General features: G+C 48.9%; 1 protein-coding gene across 3 annotated transcripts in view; it reads left to right on the forward strand.

The window, feature by feature from the left end:
• The window catches only part of UPF1 (UPF1 RNA helicase and ATPase), a 217,924-nt gene that overhangs the window by 63,833 nt on the left and 131,477 nt on the right, over positions 1-22,614 (forward strand). For 2 of the 3 annotated variants that reach the window (XM_085638726.1, XM_085638724.1), the window contains exons 9-10: positions 1,537-1,645; positions 21,262-21,421. In XM_085638726.1, the coding sequence (XP_085494852.1) occupies positions 1,537-1,645; positions 21,262-21,421 (269 nt within the window). The remainder of the gene's footprint in view (positions 1-1,536; positions 1,646-21,261; positions 21,422-22,614) is intronic. The other variant, XM_085638725.1, reaches the window with a different exon arrangement.

Raw genomic sequence — 22,614 nt, forward strand, 5'->3', positions numbered from 1 at the left:
AATTATTTGCAGGATTATAACAATTGTTGACAGTTTGCTCAAAACGTATAATTCAGTATTTTCTGTGTACCATTTTGGGATATAACCAATCTTATTTGAAGAGGCAGTATTGCCAAGTTGACAGTTATTACATTCAGTATGTGATGGGCCAATTGTAACATCAGCCCTGCACATTTTTTTCCAAATGCTGACTTTTTAAGAATTTTGCACTTGGATATCATAGTGCATAGAAACAAACATGTAGCAACCATCACTGTGACTTACAGTGGTGCTGGCAGACCAAGGCAAATATAGATCTATGTTGTCATATTGAATCATTCGTTCCCGAGCCTGCTTTCGCTGTCCTTTTTTTCTACTGGTTGCATGTCATTTAAAAGTGCCTGTCTCTCTCTTATGACTTGCGTCATAAACCTGTAACATGGTTGCTGCATTCAGTCCCATTTCCTGTAGTTTTGATCCAAAGTGTAAGGCAAATTTTAACCTTTAAACTTTTTTACATTTGGATTTTTTTTTTTTAGGTCTGGCCTACACACCTCTTTCATGCATACATATTGATGTCCACAGATAAGCGTTGATTCTGCCCTCTTTATCTATTGGTGTCTCATTCACCTTTTCCTTCCACCCATCACAGTGTTGTGCAGTGGAACAGCCCACTTTAGCCTGTGGCTTTCTTGCATTGTAAATGACAGTATTACCTGATGTCGTATTTAAACCCACTTCACTTCAGTGCCAGGACTGGCAGGCCAGTACTTTATTTTGCCAATGTTTTTTTTTCTATTCTTTATAATTTGTTCGTATTTTTCCTTGTCCTGTGTTATTTAAACGAAGTTTTCAGGTCATAGTAATTAAAAGTAAAAAGTTCCAACCCGTATAGTGTCATTTGTTTGCACTAACAAGAATCACATTTTCCTGTGAAGTACATTCTAGTGAAAGCCACTTTCGAGTCCTGTTTTAAGTACAACTGTCTGAATGGCAGCGTCAAATTTTTCTATCAATATTGTATGCAATGGTTACTTTTTTTAAATTTAAAAATGTTAATGCAAGTGTATGGCAGCAAAATGTAGGTGGCATTTTTTTGGTTGCATATTCTTGCAAGCAATATTAAAGATTTGAACTTCACAGTACCTTGCCAAGGCCCTACCTATTGGGATTTTTTTTTTTTTTAAAGTCAAATTTTTACTGTATCTGTGGTTTGTTTTGATGTTGGAGGTGTAAACCTAGGGACCATAGAGTTAAATGTCAGTTTATTCTTGCTTATATAAGAAGTGGCTACTGTATTACGAAAGGCAGTTACAAAATATATTTGTGCTCAATGTCTGATTGTTGCAGATGTTCACGTGTTTACGTTTTTCTTTTAAATTAAGATTAAGATATTGTGTTTGTTTCTTGAAATTGCCTTGATGTGCTGTGTATTGTTTAGTAGACTGTTTTTTCGTTAATACGTTTTTCCTCACATGCTATTGCTCAATATATTTTAATCATTACAGCTTCATTTAAGAATGTAAATTGGGTAAACTGCTTAACAAACCTTAACAGATTATGGTGATGAAATTGCTATCGAGTTAAGGAGTAGTGTTGGTGCACCTGTGGAGGTTACTCACAATTTTCAAGTTGATTTTGTTTGGAAGTCTACTTCATTTGACAGGTATGTTGATCTTCAAAAAAATGTATGCATCTGTGAAATGGTTCTTAAAATAACCTTTTGTTGAGGTAAAGGATAGCTACAAGCATTGAGGATTAAACATGTTGAATGATTGAATCCTGCTTCGATGTTGGAAGGCTTAAGCTAATGACCTCAAACATCCCTGGATATCCATTTTCAAGCTTTGAACACATGCTCTCTGTTGCACTGCTCAGATGTGCGCTCTTCAGTCAAAATCTGTTTCCGACAGTTCTGCTATCTTATTTGGCGCTACTCTTTGAAATTTGTTAAGACCCATTTTATCGGATACCAGTAGCGGTAAATTGACAGGTATCTTTCCGGCCTGACTTAACATCATTTCAGACCACTGTGTACTGGATATTATGCAATATAGCCAATCAAGGGTTGAAATCAAGACCACCTTCCCAGCCTCCAAAGAAAGGGAGTCTTCTTCATCTGGCGACATTACAAAAAGAACTCCTGAAGTAGCCCCTCAAAAACTGTTCTCATAAAATGTATCCAAGGACAAGGCTTTACAGTGGTGACACCACTCAATATACTTAAGCCAGTCAGTGCAGGAGATTTCATGGTGTTCAAGTCTGAGATAAGACGTACTTCTTCATACCAATTCATGAATGTCCTCGGGTATGTTTAAGGTTTGTGGTCAACGGTCAGGATTTTCAGTTCAAGACCTTACATTTCGGCTTTAAATCTGCCCAGAGGCTATACAAAATGCCTGCCGCCAGTGGTGGCTTGTCTGCGTAGACCTGGGGTAAGGAGTTTTCCTTACCTAGACCATTGTCTTGTCATGGAATCAGTAGGAAGTGAATAGAGTAACTGGAAGAACTACCAATCTTTTGCATCAACCTGGGTCGTCACTAAATGTCAGAAATTCAAATCTGTCTCCTGTCAAGACTGTTATTCCTTGGTGCAAAGATGTACTCAAACTCTGAAGGTGTTTCCTTCACAAGAGGACATCAAAATAATAACTATGACCAGAGACACTTGATCAAGAAAACAAATCATAGCTTACTAATACAAAGTATTGGCGGGCATGATGCTGTACATTACCCTGGTGCCATTTGTGCCTCTACAGAAATCATTAGACCTTCAGTGGCAATAAATCAACTATCATTGTGACAAGCCTGTAATAACGCCACTTGTAAAGGAAGTACTTTAGTGATTGATGTTAGAAGACTAGATCATTGAAAGACCAGATCTGTACATTGAACACACAGGTTCATTTAATAACTAGTTCCTCCCTGAAAGACTGGAGCTTTGTCTTCAGAAGCTGTCTACAAGTGCATTCTGGAACCACCAAGCAAAGACTGCAAATAAATGAATTGGACCTTAGAGCAGCATGACTGGCTTTAAGAGCGGTCCTTACACATCGTAAGAATCCAGTACCATTTATAAAGACAGATTGTATGACAAATTTCAATTAAATATTCATGTAAGGATGAATGAAAACAATTCTGTTACAAGAAGCACAATGGCTATGGTTTGTAAATTGCGCAGTAGGCCTATTTTAACCGTGGAATCTACCAATACTACAGACTTAAGGGTGTTGTAGTGTATGGAAAATGGCACTCCACAAACTGTCTGGAGTTATGCCATTTTCTGTGGACTGAAAATCTTTATCCTTTATGATGGACATCTCCCCCCCCCCCTCCCCCCCCTTAAAAAAAAAACTTGTTTACTGCATGAACTGGCTTTTGATCCATGGATTTCAGTGAGACAACTTTGTTTTACATTTACTGAACAACTGTATTGGAAAGCAACATTCACCGGTTCATCTAGGTCTTCCTTTTTAGACGATTGAACTACAACTGGGCTGGACTGCTCCCATGAGGCTCAGGGTTCAGACTGGTTTGCATGTCGCTGGGTTCTAACTGGAATGGCATGATGAGCAAAAGAAACGATGGATTTAGGCCCAGATCTCTGTACTGGGGTGAATGTATGACAGTGTTCTGCATTCTTTCCATCAAGTGTTCTTTTTGCATTTGAATTACAACACTAGCACAGTTTTAGTTTGGGGGCAGAATTGGTTTTTAATCCTGGTTCTGCTTTCCAACAAATAAATTGTGTTGCTCTCTTCAAATAGTTCTCTTAATGCAACGATAGAGAAGGATTTGGCACACCTTCCTTCTATTACTAACAGTGTCTGGTTTATGATGAAGTAACATGAAGTTCTGTTGGAATCCAACATTCTTACTGTTTGGAGGCTTTTTGTGTGCCATTATGCTCTTGATGGTAATCCTAACCCTTCAGTCATATATGGCAGATAGTGATGTGACTAGGACACCAAAGCCTGCTGCCCTCTCTGTTCTGTTGGAAAAGAGTTTTACTTGCATAAACCTTGAGATGTATAACATCCCAGGTTGTGATAATGGGGGCAAGTGGACTGCAAATACTGTTTTGCTAAGTAGTAATTTACAATTACTCCAGTATTGGAGCTTTCATAGATTCACATGCCTGAATCATTCCCCGTCGTCGAGACGGGAGTCTCTGGAATATAAAAAAGCATTGCTTAGTAGTATAGCAAACTGAAAAAAGGCCTAGGCCCATTTTCCTTTTGCAACCCATGACCTTCGTTATGTAAAAAAGGACTAAACTTGTCTCTGATCCAATCAGAGCCTCTCACCCTCTAGAACACTCCTGAGAGAACCTTTTGCCTCATAGATTTTTAAACTCACGTTGTGCTAGGGAGTCTCCTTTGAGCTCTGCTCAAATTTTACAGTTTATTTCTACTCCATTCTGGATTGGAGAGTTTCTTCAACTGCTTTTTTCTTCACTAACTCCTGAGAATTGCTGACAAGGAGAAGAAAGATTTATTTAGAGCCTGCGCTACCTGTTTAAAGAAAAGGCTATATGCAGATGACCCTCATAGGGATTGCATATACTGTCTTTACCCACACCATCAGGCAAAGGACTGTAAGGTATGTTGTACCTTTTCTAATAAAACGCTGTGGGATCGTGAAGGAAGGCTTTTACTATCGCTTCAAAAACTTAAGACCAGGAAAGACGTTGTGTCTAGTGAAAGTGATGAGGCGTCTACAACTTCTAGGAGATCTCAGAAAAGAAGCACATCTCCTCAGGCTCATACCTCAGGGAAAAGACCTGAGAAGGCCCTTAAGACCGCTATTGGGTCTTCAGGGCGCAGTCCCTCAATCTCCTCCACGTATGGAAAAGGAGAGCAAGGGTCATGCTTCAGGGGTAAAACACACTAAGAAGACCAGCTCAGAGCCCTCAAAATCACCCCCTAAAGCCAAACATTCGCTCAAGAAGCCGACCTCCACACCTCCTGAGGAGAAATGGGAAAAATCTACGTCGATGAAGAAAATAGCGTCGTCGACGAAGAAAACGGAGGTAAAACTTACTATTAAAGCTACATCTCCGTCGACGATGGCGTCTACTACGACCACGATTACGTCGTTGACGGGATCGTTGACGGCAACGACGACAGTAACAGCAGCGTCGACGCCAGCATCGACGACGATAGTTTCGTCGGTGTTTTAGACGGCGATCTCGTCGACGGGCTCGTTGACGAGAGAAAAACCCCCAGAAAAACAGGATTTTGCCAGGAAGAGGAGAATTACCCCAGATCTTATCTCTCCAAGCAAAGTGACCCCTCTAGTACCATCCCATCTGTTAGAGGAGGAAGAGTCACAGGAGGAGGAAGATAATGATGGCCCTTTTTCGCTACGCCAGTAGCCCATCGCAATTGCATGTAAAGTGCCAAGAGGATGACTGGGAAGACGAATATGAGGGGTTTCAGGATCGTCCCCAGCAACACTATTGCAAGGAATACCAGGAAGAAATGGTGAGCGTTCCGTCTTCTCTGCTAACGGATCTGCAGTTTATGTTAGATGATTATAAAAGGAGGCATCCTATACCTCATACTTCTCAAAGAATACCGGTGACTACATCTCAGTCACGCTCTATTCCATGTACGCCAGTGCTACGGCAAGAGGTTTTACCGGAGTCCTTGCCTATACCACTACAAGATCCAGTGACCTCTGATGATGAACAGGAAGAGGGAGAGATAACAGACCCTAGTAAAGAGTGGGACGAGTATCTCATTTCGTCTCCTTCACCGAAACTTGTCGAAGGGAAGAAGGTCTCAAGGTCATGGAGTCACCAGCAACGGTTACTCCAGTACTCACCAGACTGGACAAGAAATATAAAGCACCCTCGGATGCTCCAGCTTGTCTACTAGGCCACCCCAAGCTGGACTCAGTTATAACCCAGGCGGCTCAGCAAAAATCAAGGAATCCATCAGCTCCAATTATGACACTTCCCGACAGAGAGGGTAGGCGCTTGGACAATGCGGGGAAGAGATTTTCTTCCATGTCTGCCCTTCTAGTTAAGGCGACGAATGCCCTGGCCATTCTGGGTAGGTATGATAGACAAATGTGGTGCGACCTCTCGCCTTACATAGACAGCATTCCAGAAGCTGATAGACACGAAGCCAGAAAGATCCTCCAAGAAGGAGAAAGGACTTCAGCTGAAGTCCTAGATTGCGCAATGGACATTGCAACCACGGCTGACCACGGCCTTCAGATCTTTGGGAGGAGCGACAGTCTTACGCCGGCAAGGATGGCTGAGAGCAACAGCGTTTAGGCCTGAAGTCCAGAATAAAATCTTGGACCTTCCCTTCAATGGAGAGGATTTGTTCGGGAAACACATCGAGGCTTTGCAGAGTATCAAAAAAAGATAGACACCGCATAATCACTGGGAACGCTGCAATATAGGAAGGTTCCTTTTCGAGGCTCTAGAGGTAAGGGCCAATCCTCCTGTAGAGGAGGTTACCAACAAGGCAGATACACTTCTTACTCCACCTCATCTCAGCCCTACCGTCAACAGTATACACAACGACAAACAGGAGGTTACACAAAATCTACTCCTAGAGGTCGAGGAGGTCGTATGGGAAAGGACAATACCCGTCGACAATGACGACTTTCTGACTCCAGCTACATCTATTCCTCTTGCGTCACATGTTCCCCTGGGTGGAAACATTTCTTATCTTCAAAATTGGCAGCAAATAACTACGGACCAATGGGTCCTCAACATAATACCATTCGGACACACTCTAGAACTTCTGCAACGCCCCCTTGTACACCGCCGAAACATCAAGAGGTCAAATACTTACATCGGGAGATTCGGACAATGCTCCGAAAGAGAGCAATAGAACCGGTACTGAACTCCCAGAGAGGAAGGTGATTTTATTCCTGTTTTTTTCTAGTCAAGAAAAATGTTCTCCAATGGCGTCCTATTTTGGACCTCAGGTCCCTAAACAGCTATCTCAAGAAACAATCTTTCAGAATATTTTCCCTCCAAGATATTCTGCTGCTATTAAACCCAGGAGATCATATGACCAAATTGGACCTACAGGATGCGTACTTTCACATCCCCATCCATCCTTCCCACAGGCAGTACCTTCGGTTCATGGTGGCCGGAGAGCACTACCAATTCAAGGTACTGCCTTTCGGCCTGAAGTCAGCCCCGAGAATATTTACGAAATGCCTGGCCCCAGTGGCAGCGGTTCTAAGGAAACCAACACCAAGTATTTCCTTACCTCGGCGACTGGTTAGTCAAAGCGCCATCAGCAGCATCGGCCCGGTCGTCAACAACGGCTTGCGTGGAACTGTTTGCCAGGTTAGGTCTGACTTTAAACATAGAAAATCATCTCTTCAGCCGACACGAAATATCACCACCTTGGGAGCGATACTAGACACAGAGGTAAACAAAGTGTTCCCCTCCAAGGAAAGACAGCTGGGACTAATATCTCCATCCCAGAGTTTTATAAGAAGAAAGTGTCTTTCAGTACGCAAGTACAAATCATTGCTGGGAACGATGTCATCTTGCATTCCCCTCGTACCTTTCTGCAGGCTAAGGATGTGTCCGTTGCAAGAGCAACTGTATCTACAATGGCATCAGGTGGAAGGATCCTTCGATATACTCAGGGTAACGCCAACCATGGTCCACGCGGCAACATGGTGGACCCAAAAACGGAACTTCTGATGGATACATCTGCCAGTGGATTCCTCACCTTGTGAATATCCCCTGCGCCAGCAACATTCGGAAACTTTTGTAGCAGTCCACGCCGATGGGGTCGACGACGACGTCACAGAGACACGGCTCCGCTCGCGACTCCGCTGACGTCACCGGCTCTATAAGAAGACATCGTCGGCGTGATAACGTCAGTTCCCTTTTTTCCGCGCCGTCGAAGCCAATGGATTTCGGGAATCGCTGTTGTTAGCGTCGTTGATACTTTGTGTATTTTCGTTGTTTTTCCTGTCTTCTTTGAAGATGTCGACAAAGAAGTCTGGGTTCAAGCCTTGCCGGGAGTGTGGCATGCATATGTCCATCACTGACCCACACAAGGACTGTGTGTGGTGTTTATCCTCGGACCATGACGTGGATGGCTGTACCAGCTGCCGTAAGATGAGCACGAAGACTCTGAAGGAACGGGAGGCAAAGCTCTTAATTGCCAGAATGAAGAAGGACAAGAGAGGGAGCAGGAGATAGAGATTGAGGTCTCGATCGAGGTCGGCGTCGAAGTCGACTTCGGGGCATGCTTCTCGAGCTAAGAAGCACAAGAAAAAGAGAGGACACTCCTCTCTGCACCATTCAGATAAGAGCACGGCGCCGAAGCTGAAGTCACCTGCTCGGCGTCGAAGGGACTCTGTTTCTCCTTCGCCTGCTGGTCCTTCATCTCCGGTGGTCTCTTTGTCTCCGGCTTCGCCAGTTCCAGCCCGGACTCCGACGCCGGTTCCATCTCTGGCTCCGGTTCCGTCTCCGGCTCCATCTCCGGCCCCGGAAGATCTTCAAGCCCCGGGTGAGCCTGCGACGCCGTTGATTCCACCGTCGGCGCCGGTTGGCCCGAGTCCGGTGAGCCTGGCCAGTTTCCTGCCTTCCCTGGGCCAGGTCAGGACCCCTCGCATTACTTAAATGCGATATATGGGGTATTTGCTCGTGCCATGTATGTCCCTGGTGCACCTGCGGGTCCGACGGGTCCTTTGGCATTTAACTTAGGGGTGCCGCAAGTGTATCCTCAGGCCCCTTTCTATCCATTTTATCCAGCGACGCCGTCTTGGAATCCTCCGGCTCCGAGAACGTCGACGCCGCTTCCATCCTCGCCGGCTCCGGCTCGACCTCGTTCGATGCCGATGGCTCCGCCGGATCCACGGTTGACACCGGCGCCGTCTGAGTCGATTACGGCGCCGCTGACGCCGAGGATTCGAATTCGCTCCAGAAGGGAGACTCGGAGGATTATTGAGGAGTAGAGATACCTTCAGGAGGAAGCGGAAGATGGAGAATTGGTGGAGTCGGATGAGGTTTTTGATGAGCTTAAGGAGGCTAGTGGCTTGGACCTGTCTCCTGAGTGGGAGATTACTCCGCCATCAGATGAGCCATCCAAGGACGTTGCACCCTACCATGCAGTCATAAGGAGAGCTGTGGAGTTGCTTGATCTCCAACTTCCAACAACGGAGTTTAAGTCTAACATTTTGACTGAGGTGTTGCATTCTCCTACAGCGGTATCAGAACCTTTGCTTCCCTTTAATGAGGCCATTGTGGAACCTGTGTTGGAGGTGTGGCGCAAACCTTTTTCTGCTCCTGCGGTCTCTAAGACGATCGCTAGGAGATGCAGAGCGGCCCCAGGGGATCCAGAATTTTTGTCCTCTCATCCATCGCCTGAGAGCCTGGTAATTCAGGCGGCTTGTTCTGGGAAGTCTAAAAGAGCTTTTCCACAGGTCCCTGGGGACAGAGAGGCAAAAAGGATGGGCCAATCGGCAAAGAAGGTGTTTTCATCAGCCAGCATGGCTTTGAAATCGACTAACGCCACATGTCTTTTGGGACGCTATGTACACGCGCTGATGGATTCAGCTAAGAAACTGGTGCCGAAACTACCTGATAAGGATAGATCTGGTTTTAACGACATCTTGGCTGATGCTCAGGCGGCTGCGCAGCAAGTGATCCAAAGTGGGCTGGACACTGCAGATTCTGTTGCAAGGATCATGGGGTCGTCTGTTGCAACTAGAAGAAGTATCTGAAAGAAACACATTAGTTAGATTCCTCACCTTAGAATATCCCCAGGCGTCAGACTGGATCCGGAAGATTTTTCGTCAGCAATACCCCTTACGCGTCGCTAGGCGTCGTCTGTGCGGTTCAGCGTCCGTCGTCGGGCGCCGGAATGACGTCGTCGGAGCACTTAGACGCCGCCCTCGCGCGCTGACGTCAGTTCTTCTTTTTTTCCACGCCAGTAAGCGCAGATCCGGGAGAGCTACCCCTTTAGTCTAACTTTTTTGACTCTTTTTGGTCATTTCTCGACTCTGGTGCCGGTAGGATGCCTGGTTTCAAGGCCTGCGACGACTGTCACCGACTGATGTCGGTGACCGATCATCACCACCGGTGCCTGTATTGCTTGGGCCTCGACCACGACGCGGCGTCGTGCTCCGATTGTATGGCCCTGACCTCGAAGGCTAGGCGGGAGCGGTCCCGCAAGCTTCTCGAGCTTCGCCACTCGGCTCCGCGCCGCTCTCGATCCCGGTCCAGGAGGAGGTCCAAGGATCGGTCGCGGAGCCGCACTCTACATCGTCGCTCGAAGTCTTCGGGTAAGTCGAGGCACTCCAAGAAGTCCAAGAGGCGACACCGCTCTTCGGACTCCCCTCGCTGGTCGCGCGACTCGGCCGAGGGTCCGGGTGGTTCCACCCCCGCGGCTCCGCAGGAGCCGTGCAAGTCCCCATACCCGACGGTCCCTGGGACTGACGCGTGGGCCGGCGAAGGTCAGTGCCTTCCTCTCGGCCATGAGGAGCCTGGCCCGGCCGTCGACGCCCGCTGGCGCGCCTTCGGGCCCCGTGGACTCGACTGGGCGACCTCGCGTGCCGGCGGCTCCGGCCCCGGCGCCGTTGGAGGCTTCGCTCAGTTTGGGCCTGCGGTCTTTGAACACCGCCTGTCTCTTGTACCGTTATTCCAACTCTCTGTGGGATGCGGTGGAGGACGTGCTGCCACTGTGCCCGGAGGAGGCCCGGGCGCGGCTTTCCTCGGCCCTGGCCGATGGGAGAGATGCAGCGCGCCATGCGATCCGATGTGGACTCGACACTACGGACTCGCTGGGTAGGGCGATTTCTACCACGGTGGCGCTTCGACGTCACGCCTGGCTGCGGTCCACGTCTTTTTCAGGGGATGTCCAGGGCACCCTCATGGACATGCCTTTTGATGGCGCTCGCTTTTTTGGTGACAAAGCGGACAGTGCGCTGGCTCGCTTCAAGGACTCCCGGGCTACGGCCACGTCCTTGGGCCTCTCGGCCCCGCGGCCACAAACTTCCGCTTTTCGCTCCTTTCGTGGCCAAGGAAGGGGCACCTCCTCATGTCCGCCTAGCCACCGGCCACAGAACCAGCCTGCATGCGGTCGCGGACGTGGTTTCCGCCCAGGCGGTACTGGAGGACGACGTGGTCAGTCCACATCCACCCCGCCAGCATCCGCCTCAAAGCCTTCCTAGTCCGCGCTTTCAGGCCCATTCCACGCCAGTGGGCGGCAGAGTTCGCCATCACCTGCTCCACTGGCGTTCCATCACGTCGGACAGGTGGGTGCTGCAAATCGTCCGAAGGGGCTACTCCCTCCCCTTCGAGACAACCCCTCCAGCCATGCCACGGCAGCACCACCGTATCTTGGGAGATCATTTGAATCTTCTCCACAAGGAAGTTTCGGCCCTCTTGGCCAAGGGGGCCGTCGAGCGCGTTCCGAGCCCAGAAGTAGGTCGTGGTTGTTATTCCCACTACTTTCTGGTTCCCAAGAAGGGCAAAGGGGGCCTACGCCCTATCTTGGACCTCCGGAACGTCAATGCCTTCCTCCAGAAGGAACGGTTCAAAATGTTAACTTTGGCTCAGGTTCTAGCTGCCCTCGACCCTGGAGACTGGATGGTAGCGTTGGACTTGCAGGATGCATATTTCCACATCCCCGTCCTGCCGGCCCACTGGCGTTACCTGCGGTTCACGGTGGGTCAGGAGCACTTTCAGTTCACCGTGCTCCCCTTCGGCCTTACCAGTGCCCCTCGGGTGTTCACGAAAGTGATGGCGGTGGTCGCAGCTCATCTGCGCAGATCAGGGGTTCCAGTCTTCCCCTATCTCGACGACTGGTTGTTGAAGGCGGGCTCGCCCCAGGCAGTCGTCTCCCACCTCCAGACTACGGCGGATCTCCTGCATTTGCTGGGGTTTTCCATCAACGTGCCAAAGTCACACCTGAGCCCCTCTCAGAAGCTCCTTTTCATCGGAGCGGTTCTCGATTCGGCGCAGTTCCGGGTCTATCCACCGGAACAGCGGGTCCGGGATATTCAGGCCCTGATTCCCATCTTTCGGCCTCTATCCTGGGTTTCGGTCAGGCTAGTGTTGCGGCTTCTGGGGCTGATGGCCTCCTGCATCCTACTAGTGCATCACGCCAGGTGGCGCATGCGGGCTCTGCAATGGGACCTGAAGTTTCAGTGGGCCCAGCATCACGGCAACCTGTCCGATCATGTCTTGATCTCGGAGGGCACTGCACAGCAGTTGCAGTGGTGGCTCACGGACCGCGATTGGGTCACGGGCAAGAGCCTCTCCCTACCCCTACCGGAGCATGTTGTAGTGACGGATGCGTCCCTCCTGGGATGGGGTGGCCATATGGGAGAGGCGGAGATCAGAGGCCTCTGGTCTCCGGCGGAGTTCGCCTCCACATCAACTTGTTGGAGCTGAGAGCGATCCGACTTGCACTGAAAGCCTTCCTTCCCTCTGTCCGGGGAAGTGTCGTGCAGGTGTTCACGGACAACACCACCGCCATGTGGTATTGCAACAAACAGGGCGGGGTGGGGTCGTGGACCCTTTGTCAGGAGGCTCTGCGCCTCTGGACATGGCTGGAACACCAGGGCATCTCCCTGGTGGTTCAACATCTGGCGGGCTCTCTGAACGCCAGAGCAGACGAACTCAGCCGCCGGTGCATGATGGATCACGAATGGCGTCTGAACTCCGAGGTGGCGCAAGGTCTCTTTCAGCAGTGGGGAGAGCCTTGGTTAGATCTATTCGCCACCGACGAGAACGCGCAATGTCAGCAGTTCTGCGCGTTGGAATTTCCAAGGCTGCACTCGCTCGGCGACGCTTTTCGTCGCGAGTGGAGTTGCGGTCTGTTGTACGCCTTTCCGTCTATACCACTTCTGCCCAGAGTGCTGAAGAAGATCAGGCACGACCGGGCCCAAGTCATCTTGGTGGCTCCGGATTGGGCACGAAGGTACTGGTATCCCGAGCTACTCAGTATGTTGACCGATCCTCCGATACGTCTGCCCCTTCGGGAGGATCTTCTGTCGCAGCAGCAGGGGACGGTCCTCCACCCAAACCTGTCCAGCCTCCACCTCCATGCGTGGAGATTGAGCGGCGGCAGTTGATGCCATTTGACTTGCCTCCTGAAGTCTGTGATATCATTCTGGCAGCCAGGCGTCCCTCCACAAAGACGGTATACGCCTGCCGGTGGAACAAATTTGTGGCATGGTGCACAGCAAAGGCTGTGGATCCCCTTTCCGCCCCTCTTTCTGAGGTTCTACTGTTTCTTCTTTCTTTGGCCCGGCAGGGCTCTGCCCTGGGCACCTTGAAAGGTTATCTGGCTGCCCTCTCTGCCTTCTTACGGCTTCCAGATCAGCCCTCTCTTTTCAAGTCCCCTGTAGTGTTACGCTTTCTTAAAGGGATTACTCACACGTTCCCTCCTGTCCCTTTCGTAATGCCTCAGTGGGACTTGAATCTTGTCTTAACATTCCTGATGTGCGCTCCCTTTGAGCCTCTTCACAATTGTCCTCTTCGTCTTCTAACTCTTAAGACTGCTTTCCTGGTAGCCATCACCTCGGCTAGACGGGTGAGTGAGCTCCAGGCTCTTTCGTCCAAGCCTCCTTTTCTATCTGTTCATCCGGACAAGGTTGTCCTTCGGCCTCGTCCTTCCTTTCTACCGAAAGTGGTGACCCCCTTTCATCTTGGGCAATCTGTCACCTTGCCCACCTTCTTTCCGCCTCCGCATCCTTCCAAAGAGGAAGAGCGGCTCCACCGTCTGGACCCAAAACGTGCGCTCTCCTTTTATTTGGACCGCACTAAACAGTTCCGAGTGGACGACCAGCTTTTCGTTGGCTACGTGGGTGCAAAGAAGGGCAAAGCTGTGCACAAACGGACCATCTCCCGGCGGGTCGTTTTGTGTATAAAAATGTGTTACTCCTTGGCAAAAAAGGACCCTCCTGTTGGGCTGCGCGCCCATTCTACTCGGGCCACAGCGGCTACTACTGCTTTGGGACGGGGAGTCCCTTTGCAGGACATCTGTCAGGCGGCAACGTGGGCTTCGCTGCACACGTTTGCCAGGCATTATTGCCTAGACAGCCAAGTCCGGAGGGATGGCTTCTTTGGCTGTTCTGTCCTCCAGGACTTTCTGGTGTGATCTTGGTTCGCAGACCCACCACCGGGGTTGGTATTGCTTGGGTATCTATTCTAAGGTGAGGAATCTAACTAACGTGTTTCTTTCAGATGAACAAGTTACTTACCTTCGGTAACGATGTATCTGTAAGAAACATTAGTTAGTTAGCTTCCTCACCGACCCACCCATCCTCCCCGTTCTGCGAACTGACATCTAGGGTTAAGGCTATCCCTTTCAGGGCCCTAGAATTTTTTGGCACCAGTGTCGGTCTCTTGCATGGCTCTGCGTTCCTGGCGCGGAAGGCTATGTACAAGAACTGACGTCAGCGCGCGAGGGCGGCGTCTAAGTACTCTGACGTCATGCCGACGACTGACGCGGAGCCGCACAGACGACGCCTAGGGACGCGCAAGGGGTATTGCTGACGAAAAACCTTCCGGATCCAGTCTGACGCCTGGGGATATTCTAAGGTGAGGAAGCTAACTAACTAATGTTTCTTACAGATACATCGTTACCGAAGGTAAGTAACTTGTTCGCTTGGTTGAGAACTTCGGAGTTCTCTCAAGATGTGCAAACAACCCTATTGGATCTACCGTTTGATGGGTCTGGCCTCTTTGGGAAAAAGGCAGATGCTGCTCTAGAAAGATTCAAAGAGAGCAAGGCAACTGCTAAATCTTTGGGACTCCAGTCTCAGTCGAGAGGGTCTTTTAAGAGGTACAGAGGTTTTGGAAGGACATCTTTTCGAACCTATAGGCAGACTCAGCAGCAGCAGCAGCAAGGTTCCTCGTCGAGAGGTTACAGAGGAAGAATAAGGGGTCGCACGCGTGGCCGTCAGCTCTCCTCCTCCTCTTCCTCTTCCTCAGCCCCTCCCACCACCGCAAAACAGCCCTAGATCCGCCATTCCGGATCATGCTGGTCCTGTGGGGGGTCGGCTTACCCATTTTCTACAAGATTGGGAATCTGTAACTACAGATCTCTGGGTTCTAGATCTTGTAGAAAATGGGTACGCCCTTTTCGGGAATTCCCTCCAAATTACCCTCCTTGCCAAGGGGCTTGCTCGGAGGACCACAGTCTTCTCCTGCAGGAGGAAGTCCTGAAGCTGTTTCAGAAAGGTGCGATAGAGGTGGTTCCAGAGCAGGAGAGGGGTCAGGGATGCTACTCCCGGTATTTCCTGATTATGAAAAAGGACGGCAGGTTACTTCTGATATTGGACCTCAGAATCTTGAATCTTTATCTAAAACAAGAAAAGTTCAAGATGCTCACCCTTGCTCAGGTTCTTCAAGCGCTGAATCAGGAGGACTGGATGGTGTCCATCGACTTGCAGGATGCGTATTTTCACATCCCAATCCTGAAGTTGCACAGAAAGTATCTCCGTTTCACGGTAGGGTCGCACCATTATCAGTTTGCGGTCCTCCCGTTTGGTCTTACTTCTGCACCTCGGGTCTTCACGAAGGTGATGGCAGTGGTGGCAGCCCATCTCAGAAGGTCGGGGATCTCAGTTTTCCCCTATCTGGACGACTGGCTGATCAAAGCGGAGTCTCCAGAGAAGGTGCTGCATCATCTGCAGGATGCAACTCAACTGTTGTATAACTTGGGTTTTTCGATAAACGTGCCCAAATCTCACCTGTTGCCCTCTCAGCGCAACCTGTTCATAGGTGCGGTACTGGACACTACTGTTTGTCGAGCATTCCCTCCTCCTCAAAGGATTCTCGACATTCAGGAAATGATTCCTTTTATTTTACAACGGAGCTGTTGTTCCGGGTTCTGAAGGTCCTTCGCCTGCTCGGTCTGTTTGCTTCTTGCATTCTGTTGGTCAACCATGCACGCTGGCGCATGAGGGCGCTCCAGTGGTGCCTCCGCAAGCAGTGGTATCAGCACAAGGGAGATCTCAGGGAGTTTGTGAGGATCTCCAGAGAAGCTGCGGCGGATCTATCTTGGTGGGGCATGGAGGGCAATCTGTCTCAAGGAAAGCCCTTTCATCTTCCTCCATCGGTGGCCACAGTGATAACGGATGCATCCACCTTAGGGTGGGGTGCTCATCTGGGGGGATCTGGAGATCAAGGGTCTTTGGTCTCCAGAGGAAAGGTTGCTTCACATCAACCTTCTGAAATTGCGGGCGATACGTTTGGCGCTCAAGGCCTCTCCCTTCCCTTCGCGGTCAGTCTGTTCAAGTCCTGACGGACAACACTACCGCGATGTGGTATATAAACAAACAGGGAGGAGTGGGGTCTCTTTGTCTCTGCAGAGAGGCCTTACGTCTATGGTCCTGGGCTCAGGAACATCAGATTTGTCTGATGGCAAATCATCTGGCCGGGGTGCTGAACGTGCGTGCAGACAGTCTCAGTCGGTAGTTTTCCGCCGACCACGAGTGGAGGCTCCATCCCGGACGTGGGGAACTCCTCGGGTGGATCTATTTGCCACCCGCGGGAACGCGCACTGTCCGTTGTTCTGCAGTCTCCAGTATCCGATGCAGGGAGCGTTGGGGGACGCGTTTCAGCTGAGTTGGGGCTCACGACTCCTTTACGCGTTTCCTCCCATACCCTTGATTCCTCGGGTTCTGACGAAGATTCGCCAAGACCGGGCCCAAGTCATATTGATCGCCCCGGATTGGCCAAGAAGGGTGTGGTACACGGATCTTCTCCGCCTCTCCTCGTGCCCTCCGCTCCGTCTCCCGCTGAGGGCAGACCTCCTCTCGCAGTCGGAGGGGCAGGTTCTACACCCCCACCTCCAGAGCTTACACCTTAATTCCTGGAGATTGAACGGGGCAACCTTAACTCTTTTTCTCTCCCACCTGATGTGGTGGATGTTATTTTATCGGCCAGGCGACACTCCACCAAATCTATTTATTCATATAGGTGGTCTAAATTTGTTCTCTGGTGTGGAGAGAGGTCCATTGATCCCTTGAAGGCTCGTCTGTCTAATATTCTACAGTTTGCCCTTTCTCTTGCTCAGCAAGGCTTTGCTGTGGCTACTGTGAAAGGATATTTATCGGCTCTATCGGCTTTCCTTTGTTTGCCGGATCAGCCGTCGCTGTTCAAGTCACCTATTGTTCTTCGTTTTATAAAGGGCTTGACAAACAAGTTTCCTCCTACTCCTTTTATTGTGCCTCAATGGGACTTAAACCTTGTATTAACTTATCTTATGGGTTCTCCCTTCGAGCCCTTACACAAGTGTCCCTTGAGGCTGTTGTCCTTTAAGACAGTTTTCCTCGTTGCAATCACCTCGGCAAGGAGCGTAAGTGAGCTTCAAGCTCTAAGTTCAAAACCCCCATTCTTGACCATTCATGCTGAACGAATGGTACTCGGGACCAGGGCTGCGTTTTTGCCTAAGGTGGTAACTCCCTTCCATTTGGGGCAGTCCATTACCCTTCCTTCTTTCCATCCTCCCCCTCACCCTTCCAAGGAGGAGGAGAGACTTCACCGCTTGGACCCTAAGAGGGCGGTGAGCTTCTACCTGGACAGGACAAGGGACTCCAGGATTGATGACCAGCTCTTTGTGGGCTTTGCTGGCTGCAGGAAAGGTCGTGCGGCGCACAAGCGCACCCTTTCCAGGTGGATTGTCTTGTGCATCAAGATATGCTATTCTCTAGCTGGTAAGGAGCCTCTGGAGGGTTTGAGGGCTCATTCTACCAGAGCAAAGTCTTCCACTTCTGCTTTGTCTAGGGGTGTTCCGGTGGAGGACATTTGTAGGGCGGCAACTTGGGCCTCCCTCCACACCTTCGCAAAACATTATTGCTTAGACACCGAGGTGAGGAGGGACGGACACTTTGCTCGTTCCGTCCTTCAGGATTTTCTGGTATAGAAGGGTGGACACCCTCCTCCGGGAGTGGGGACCGCTGTGGAATCTATTCACAAGGTGAGGAATCCACTGGCAGATGTATCCATCAGAAGAACTAGTTACTTACCTTCGGTAACGCTTTTTCTGGTGGATACAGTATCTGCCTGTGGATTCCTCACTGACCCACCCGCCTCCCCGTTGTCCATCCTTCTATACCTGTAATTCTATGCCTGTAATTCTATTGATGGGTTTCAAATGTGTTTATCACTGTCAAAGGCATTATGTTATTTCTTGTGCTTTATTTATTTTCCACACTGGATGTGTTGATATGCATATTGTGTACTGTGTATACTGTGTATATATATTGCTGTCAGTCCGTCCGTGTGCCTCGAAGGCACGGAAAAAAGGGGCGGAACTGACGTCATCACGCCGACGAGGTCTTCTTATGGAGCCGGTGACGTCAGCGGAGTCGCGAGCGGAGCCGTGTCTCTGTGACGTCGTCGTCGACCCCATCGGCGTGGACTGCTACAAAAGTTTCCGAATGTTGCTGGCGCAGGGGATATTCACAAGGTGAGGAATCCTCAGGCAGATACTGTATCCACCAGAAAAAGCGTTACCGAAGGTAAGTAACTTGTTCATCTCGCTGGGTCTTTCATTCCTTACATAACCAGCCCCACTGGTGATTACGACAGACGCGTCCTTAGAAGGCTGGGGAGCGTTCCTTCAGGACCTCCAAGTCAGCGGTCGCTGGAAGTTGCACGAACAGCAAATGCACATCAACCTCTTGGAACTCAGAGCCGTCCGCTTAGCATTGTTAGCGTTCCTACCAAGGATACAGGGATCAGCTGTGTTAATAAGGACAGACAACACAACAGCAATGCACTATTTAAACAAACGGGGAGGTACAAGATCATTCTCCCTGTCTCGAAGAAGCCCAAAAGATATGGGAATGGGCGCTGCAACACAGGATATCCATAACAGCGGAACATCTCCCAGGGGACCAGAACTTCAAGGCGGATACTCTCAGCAGGCTCAAATCCACCTGCCACGAATGGGAGATTGACCAAGGGAGTCTAAACAGCATCTTCCAAAGATGGGGAAAATCGACAGTAGACCGCTTCGCAACAGTGGAGAACAAAAAATGCCAGTTCTTCGCAAGCTGGCTTCCCCAACGGGGATCTTGGGGGAAATGTGTCTTTGATGGCATGGTCAGGCGTCTTTGCCTACGCTTTCCCTCCAATTCCCCTCCTGCGTGTTCTTATGAAGATCAAAAAAGAACCGTGCAAGATAATCCTGATAGCACCATGGTGGCCCAGGCAACACTGGTTCGCGAAGCTTCTACTACTGTCGGAGGAACGCCCGATTCGCCTCCAGCCAATACCACCACTCCAGGCGATGATCCGGGGAGAAGTACTTCATCCGGATCCGACATCACTGCACTTTGCGGCCCGGCTCCTGAATACTGCGAATTTCAGCATCTAAACATCCCAACGGAGTGCAGAGAGATACAATCTAGAGCCAGAGCGGATAGTACGAACAAAGCGTACAGGATAAAGTGGAAGAGATTCTGTTTATGGTGCAAAAGATGTAACATTCATCCTCCTGAACTCGGCAGCACATGAGATTATTCCATACATTTTGCTTTTGACAAAGTCTGGTTTGGCTCATGCATCTATAAAGGTAAACCTAGCCGCAATATCACGCTACAGAAGGACTTCCTCTGGACCATCTCTGTGGTCCGCAAGTGTCATCAAACAATTCATGAAGGGATTGTTCCGGGTTTTTCCTCCGGTAAAGCCTCCACCACCTCTCTGGCAATTGAACATTGTTCTTTCCCAGTTAATGAAACAGCCCTTCGAGCCAAGACACAGGGCAGATCTTAAATTCCTGTTGTGGAAAGTTGCACTTCTCATCGCGCTCACTTAAGCCAGAAGAGATGGGGAAATACAGGCTCTCACGGTCCAAGACCCTTTCTTACAATTCAAGGAGGATAGAATGATACTCAAGACTAATCCAAAATTCATTCCAAAAGTACCAACTGATTTTCATTTAAATGAGCCACTAATTCTCAAACGATTCTTTCCTCAACCAACAACAGCGGCGGCAAGAGCTCTCCACTCGCTGGATGTCCAACGCTGTCTAAAGTTCTATTTGCAAAAAACTAAACCTTTCTGTAAGTCTTCACAACTTTTTGTCGCCTTCAGCGCACCCAGGAAGGGTTTCCCTTTGTCAAAAAGGGGAATTGCGAGATGGATTTCCAGTGCGATATAGTATTGTCATCAGGCAGCTGGGCGACCTTTGAATGCACGAGTCCGTGCCCATTCGACAAGGGCAGTGTCCACCTCTACTGCTTTGTTTGCGGGGGTGCCGATCCAGGATATCTGCAGGGCAGCGACCTGGACAAGTACGCACACCTTCACCAGGCATTACTGCTTGGATGCAGCCACAGGAAGAGATGTGGCGGTGGGAGAAGCGGTGCTGAGGAACCTTATCCAGTAACGGTGAACCCTCTGAGGGGCAAAAGGTTCTCTCAGGAGTGTTCTAGAGGGTGAGAGGCTCTGATTGGTTCAGAGACAAGTTTTGTCCTTTTTTACATAACGATGGTCATGGGTTGCAAAAGGAAAATGGGCCTAGGCCTTTTTCAGTTTGCTATACTACGAAGCAATGCTTTTTTATATACCGGAGACTCCCATCTCGACGACGGGGAATGATTCAGGTATGTGAATCTATGAAAGCTCCAATACTGGAGAACTACAGTTACAGGTAAGTAACTTGTTTTCTTTTGGACAAGAACAAAACAATTGTAAACTAAATAAGTTGTGTATGGCCTTTAACGGTCCTAAAGTCTGAATATACCCATGGTTTGTTTTGAATAACAATGTGTAGTATCTTAGAAACCTGAAGTAAAGCCATCCCTCCTTTGTATGCTGTTTTAACTTGTTGTACATATATAAATGAAACCAAGCTCCCAACCATACAGGATGTATAGTACTATTTTGAGGTAAATATTAGGTATTGGGATCGTAAATCCCGTATATTGTTTCTACTGACTTAAAAAAAAGTCTTCATTAAGAAAGACAAAGCCATACTGTTGGCAGTCTAACTCTAGAAAAAAAATGCTTTAATGATCTTTCTAACATCATACACGTGATTCCAGGTATTTAGGAAAGCAAAGATATCCCACCTTCTCTAATGTTTGGCCCAACAAACCTGTCGAACATGCACCACACTCTGCTGTCGAGATTGTGGCCAGTGGTGCGCATCAGCATTCATTTAGCTACAGGCTTTACACAGCTTCTCAAACGATGCATTCAACTTAGTAAGAGTAAATGTACTTGCTTCTGAATAGCATCAATTGCTCTGTAATCGTCGAGCTGTTTTTTTTAATGCTAATCTTAATCTGTTCCTCCTATTTTATTGTTTGTAGAATGCAAAGTGCTTTGAAAACATTTGCTGTGGATGAGACATCTGTGTCTGGTTACATTTACCACAAGTTGTTGGGGCATGAGGTGGAGGATGTAATTATTAAATGCCAGTTGCCAAAACGCTTCACCGCGCAGGGTCTCCCTGACCTCAACCACTCTCAGGTAATCTCTTAAGTATGAACTAAGCATAGTGTGCACCTAGCTTTCATAATTTTACATTTGACTTGAACACTTTAGATTTCAGTCCTAATATTGCACTAATTTTTCATTCATGATTTTCCTATGTTGTCCCTTCTTCCAACTGGTACAGAATTGTTTGAACTGAAAAGGCATTTCTTAATAAACTCATGGAACACTGCTAATGAAATGTTTATAAATTGTCATGCCATCACTAACTATATACTCCGTACCAGGTGCACCATAATCTGAGTTGGAGGAGTGTAGCATCCTCTTCATTAACCCTTTAAGTGCGCCCGTCAGCCAGCGACTGTCGCGAGCACTACCTCGGTAGTGCTGCGCACGTCCGTTGGCCGACACGGCCCCGCCCACATAATGGAACGCCCTGCACTGCGGCAAATTTATCGCCGCCGTAAATGGGTTAAAACCTGATCAGTGTCTACCCAATTCCTTCATTGCTGTTGGATGCTTCCATAGATGGGAGTGTACCATTTCCGAAAAAGCAATAATGCCAGTAACCTCGGTTTAAAAGACTATTTCCATTGCAGAGAAGGACATATCCAAGAAATGCTTCTTCAAAGCTAGTAGTTATCAACTTAAGTCTTTAAAAGCCAAGCTATGTCTCTTTAGGGAACTGAGCTTGTGTTGCAGTTACCCCCACCCCACCACTCTTTTTGCCCTCTTTTTAGCTACTGGATGCTGATTTTCGACACTGACGGTGAAATGAGGCCTGCTAACCAGACCTTAGCGCCAGTGCTCCTTCCCTAAAGCAAGGTAAATTCTAATTATGTTGCAATTGGCTAAGGACCTTTGCATCCCCGTAAGTCCCTAGTAAATGGAACCCCAGGTACCTTGTGCAGGGGTACTAAAGAGGGTCCCTAAGGGCTGCAGCATATCTTATGCCACCCTTAAAGACCTGCATACAAATTCCATTGCAGGCTGCATGACATGGTGCAAACAATGAGTGTCATGCCAAAGTCACTGCATCGAACATATGTAAGCCACTCCTACAGCAGACCTTTGAGCCCTAAGGGAGGGTGCATTGTATTTGAATTACGACATATCTGCATGAGCGGATATGCCCCTGTGATGTTTAGTTCTCTTACTGGATATTCCAAGTGAGTAGGGAAGCCATCTTTAGGTATGTACTGGGCACTGGTCAAAGTGAGTTCGCCAGC

The sequence above is a fragment of the Triturus cristatus genome, chromosome 12, assembly GCF_964204655.1.
Source record: "Triturus cristatus chromosome 12, aTriCri1.1, whole genome shotgun sequence".
NCBI classification, from domain to species: domain Eukaryota; kingdom Metazoa; phylum Chordata; class Amphibia; order Caudata; family Salamandridae; genus Triturus; species Triturus cristatus.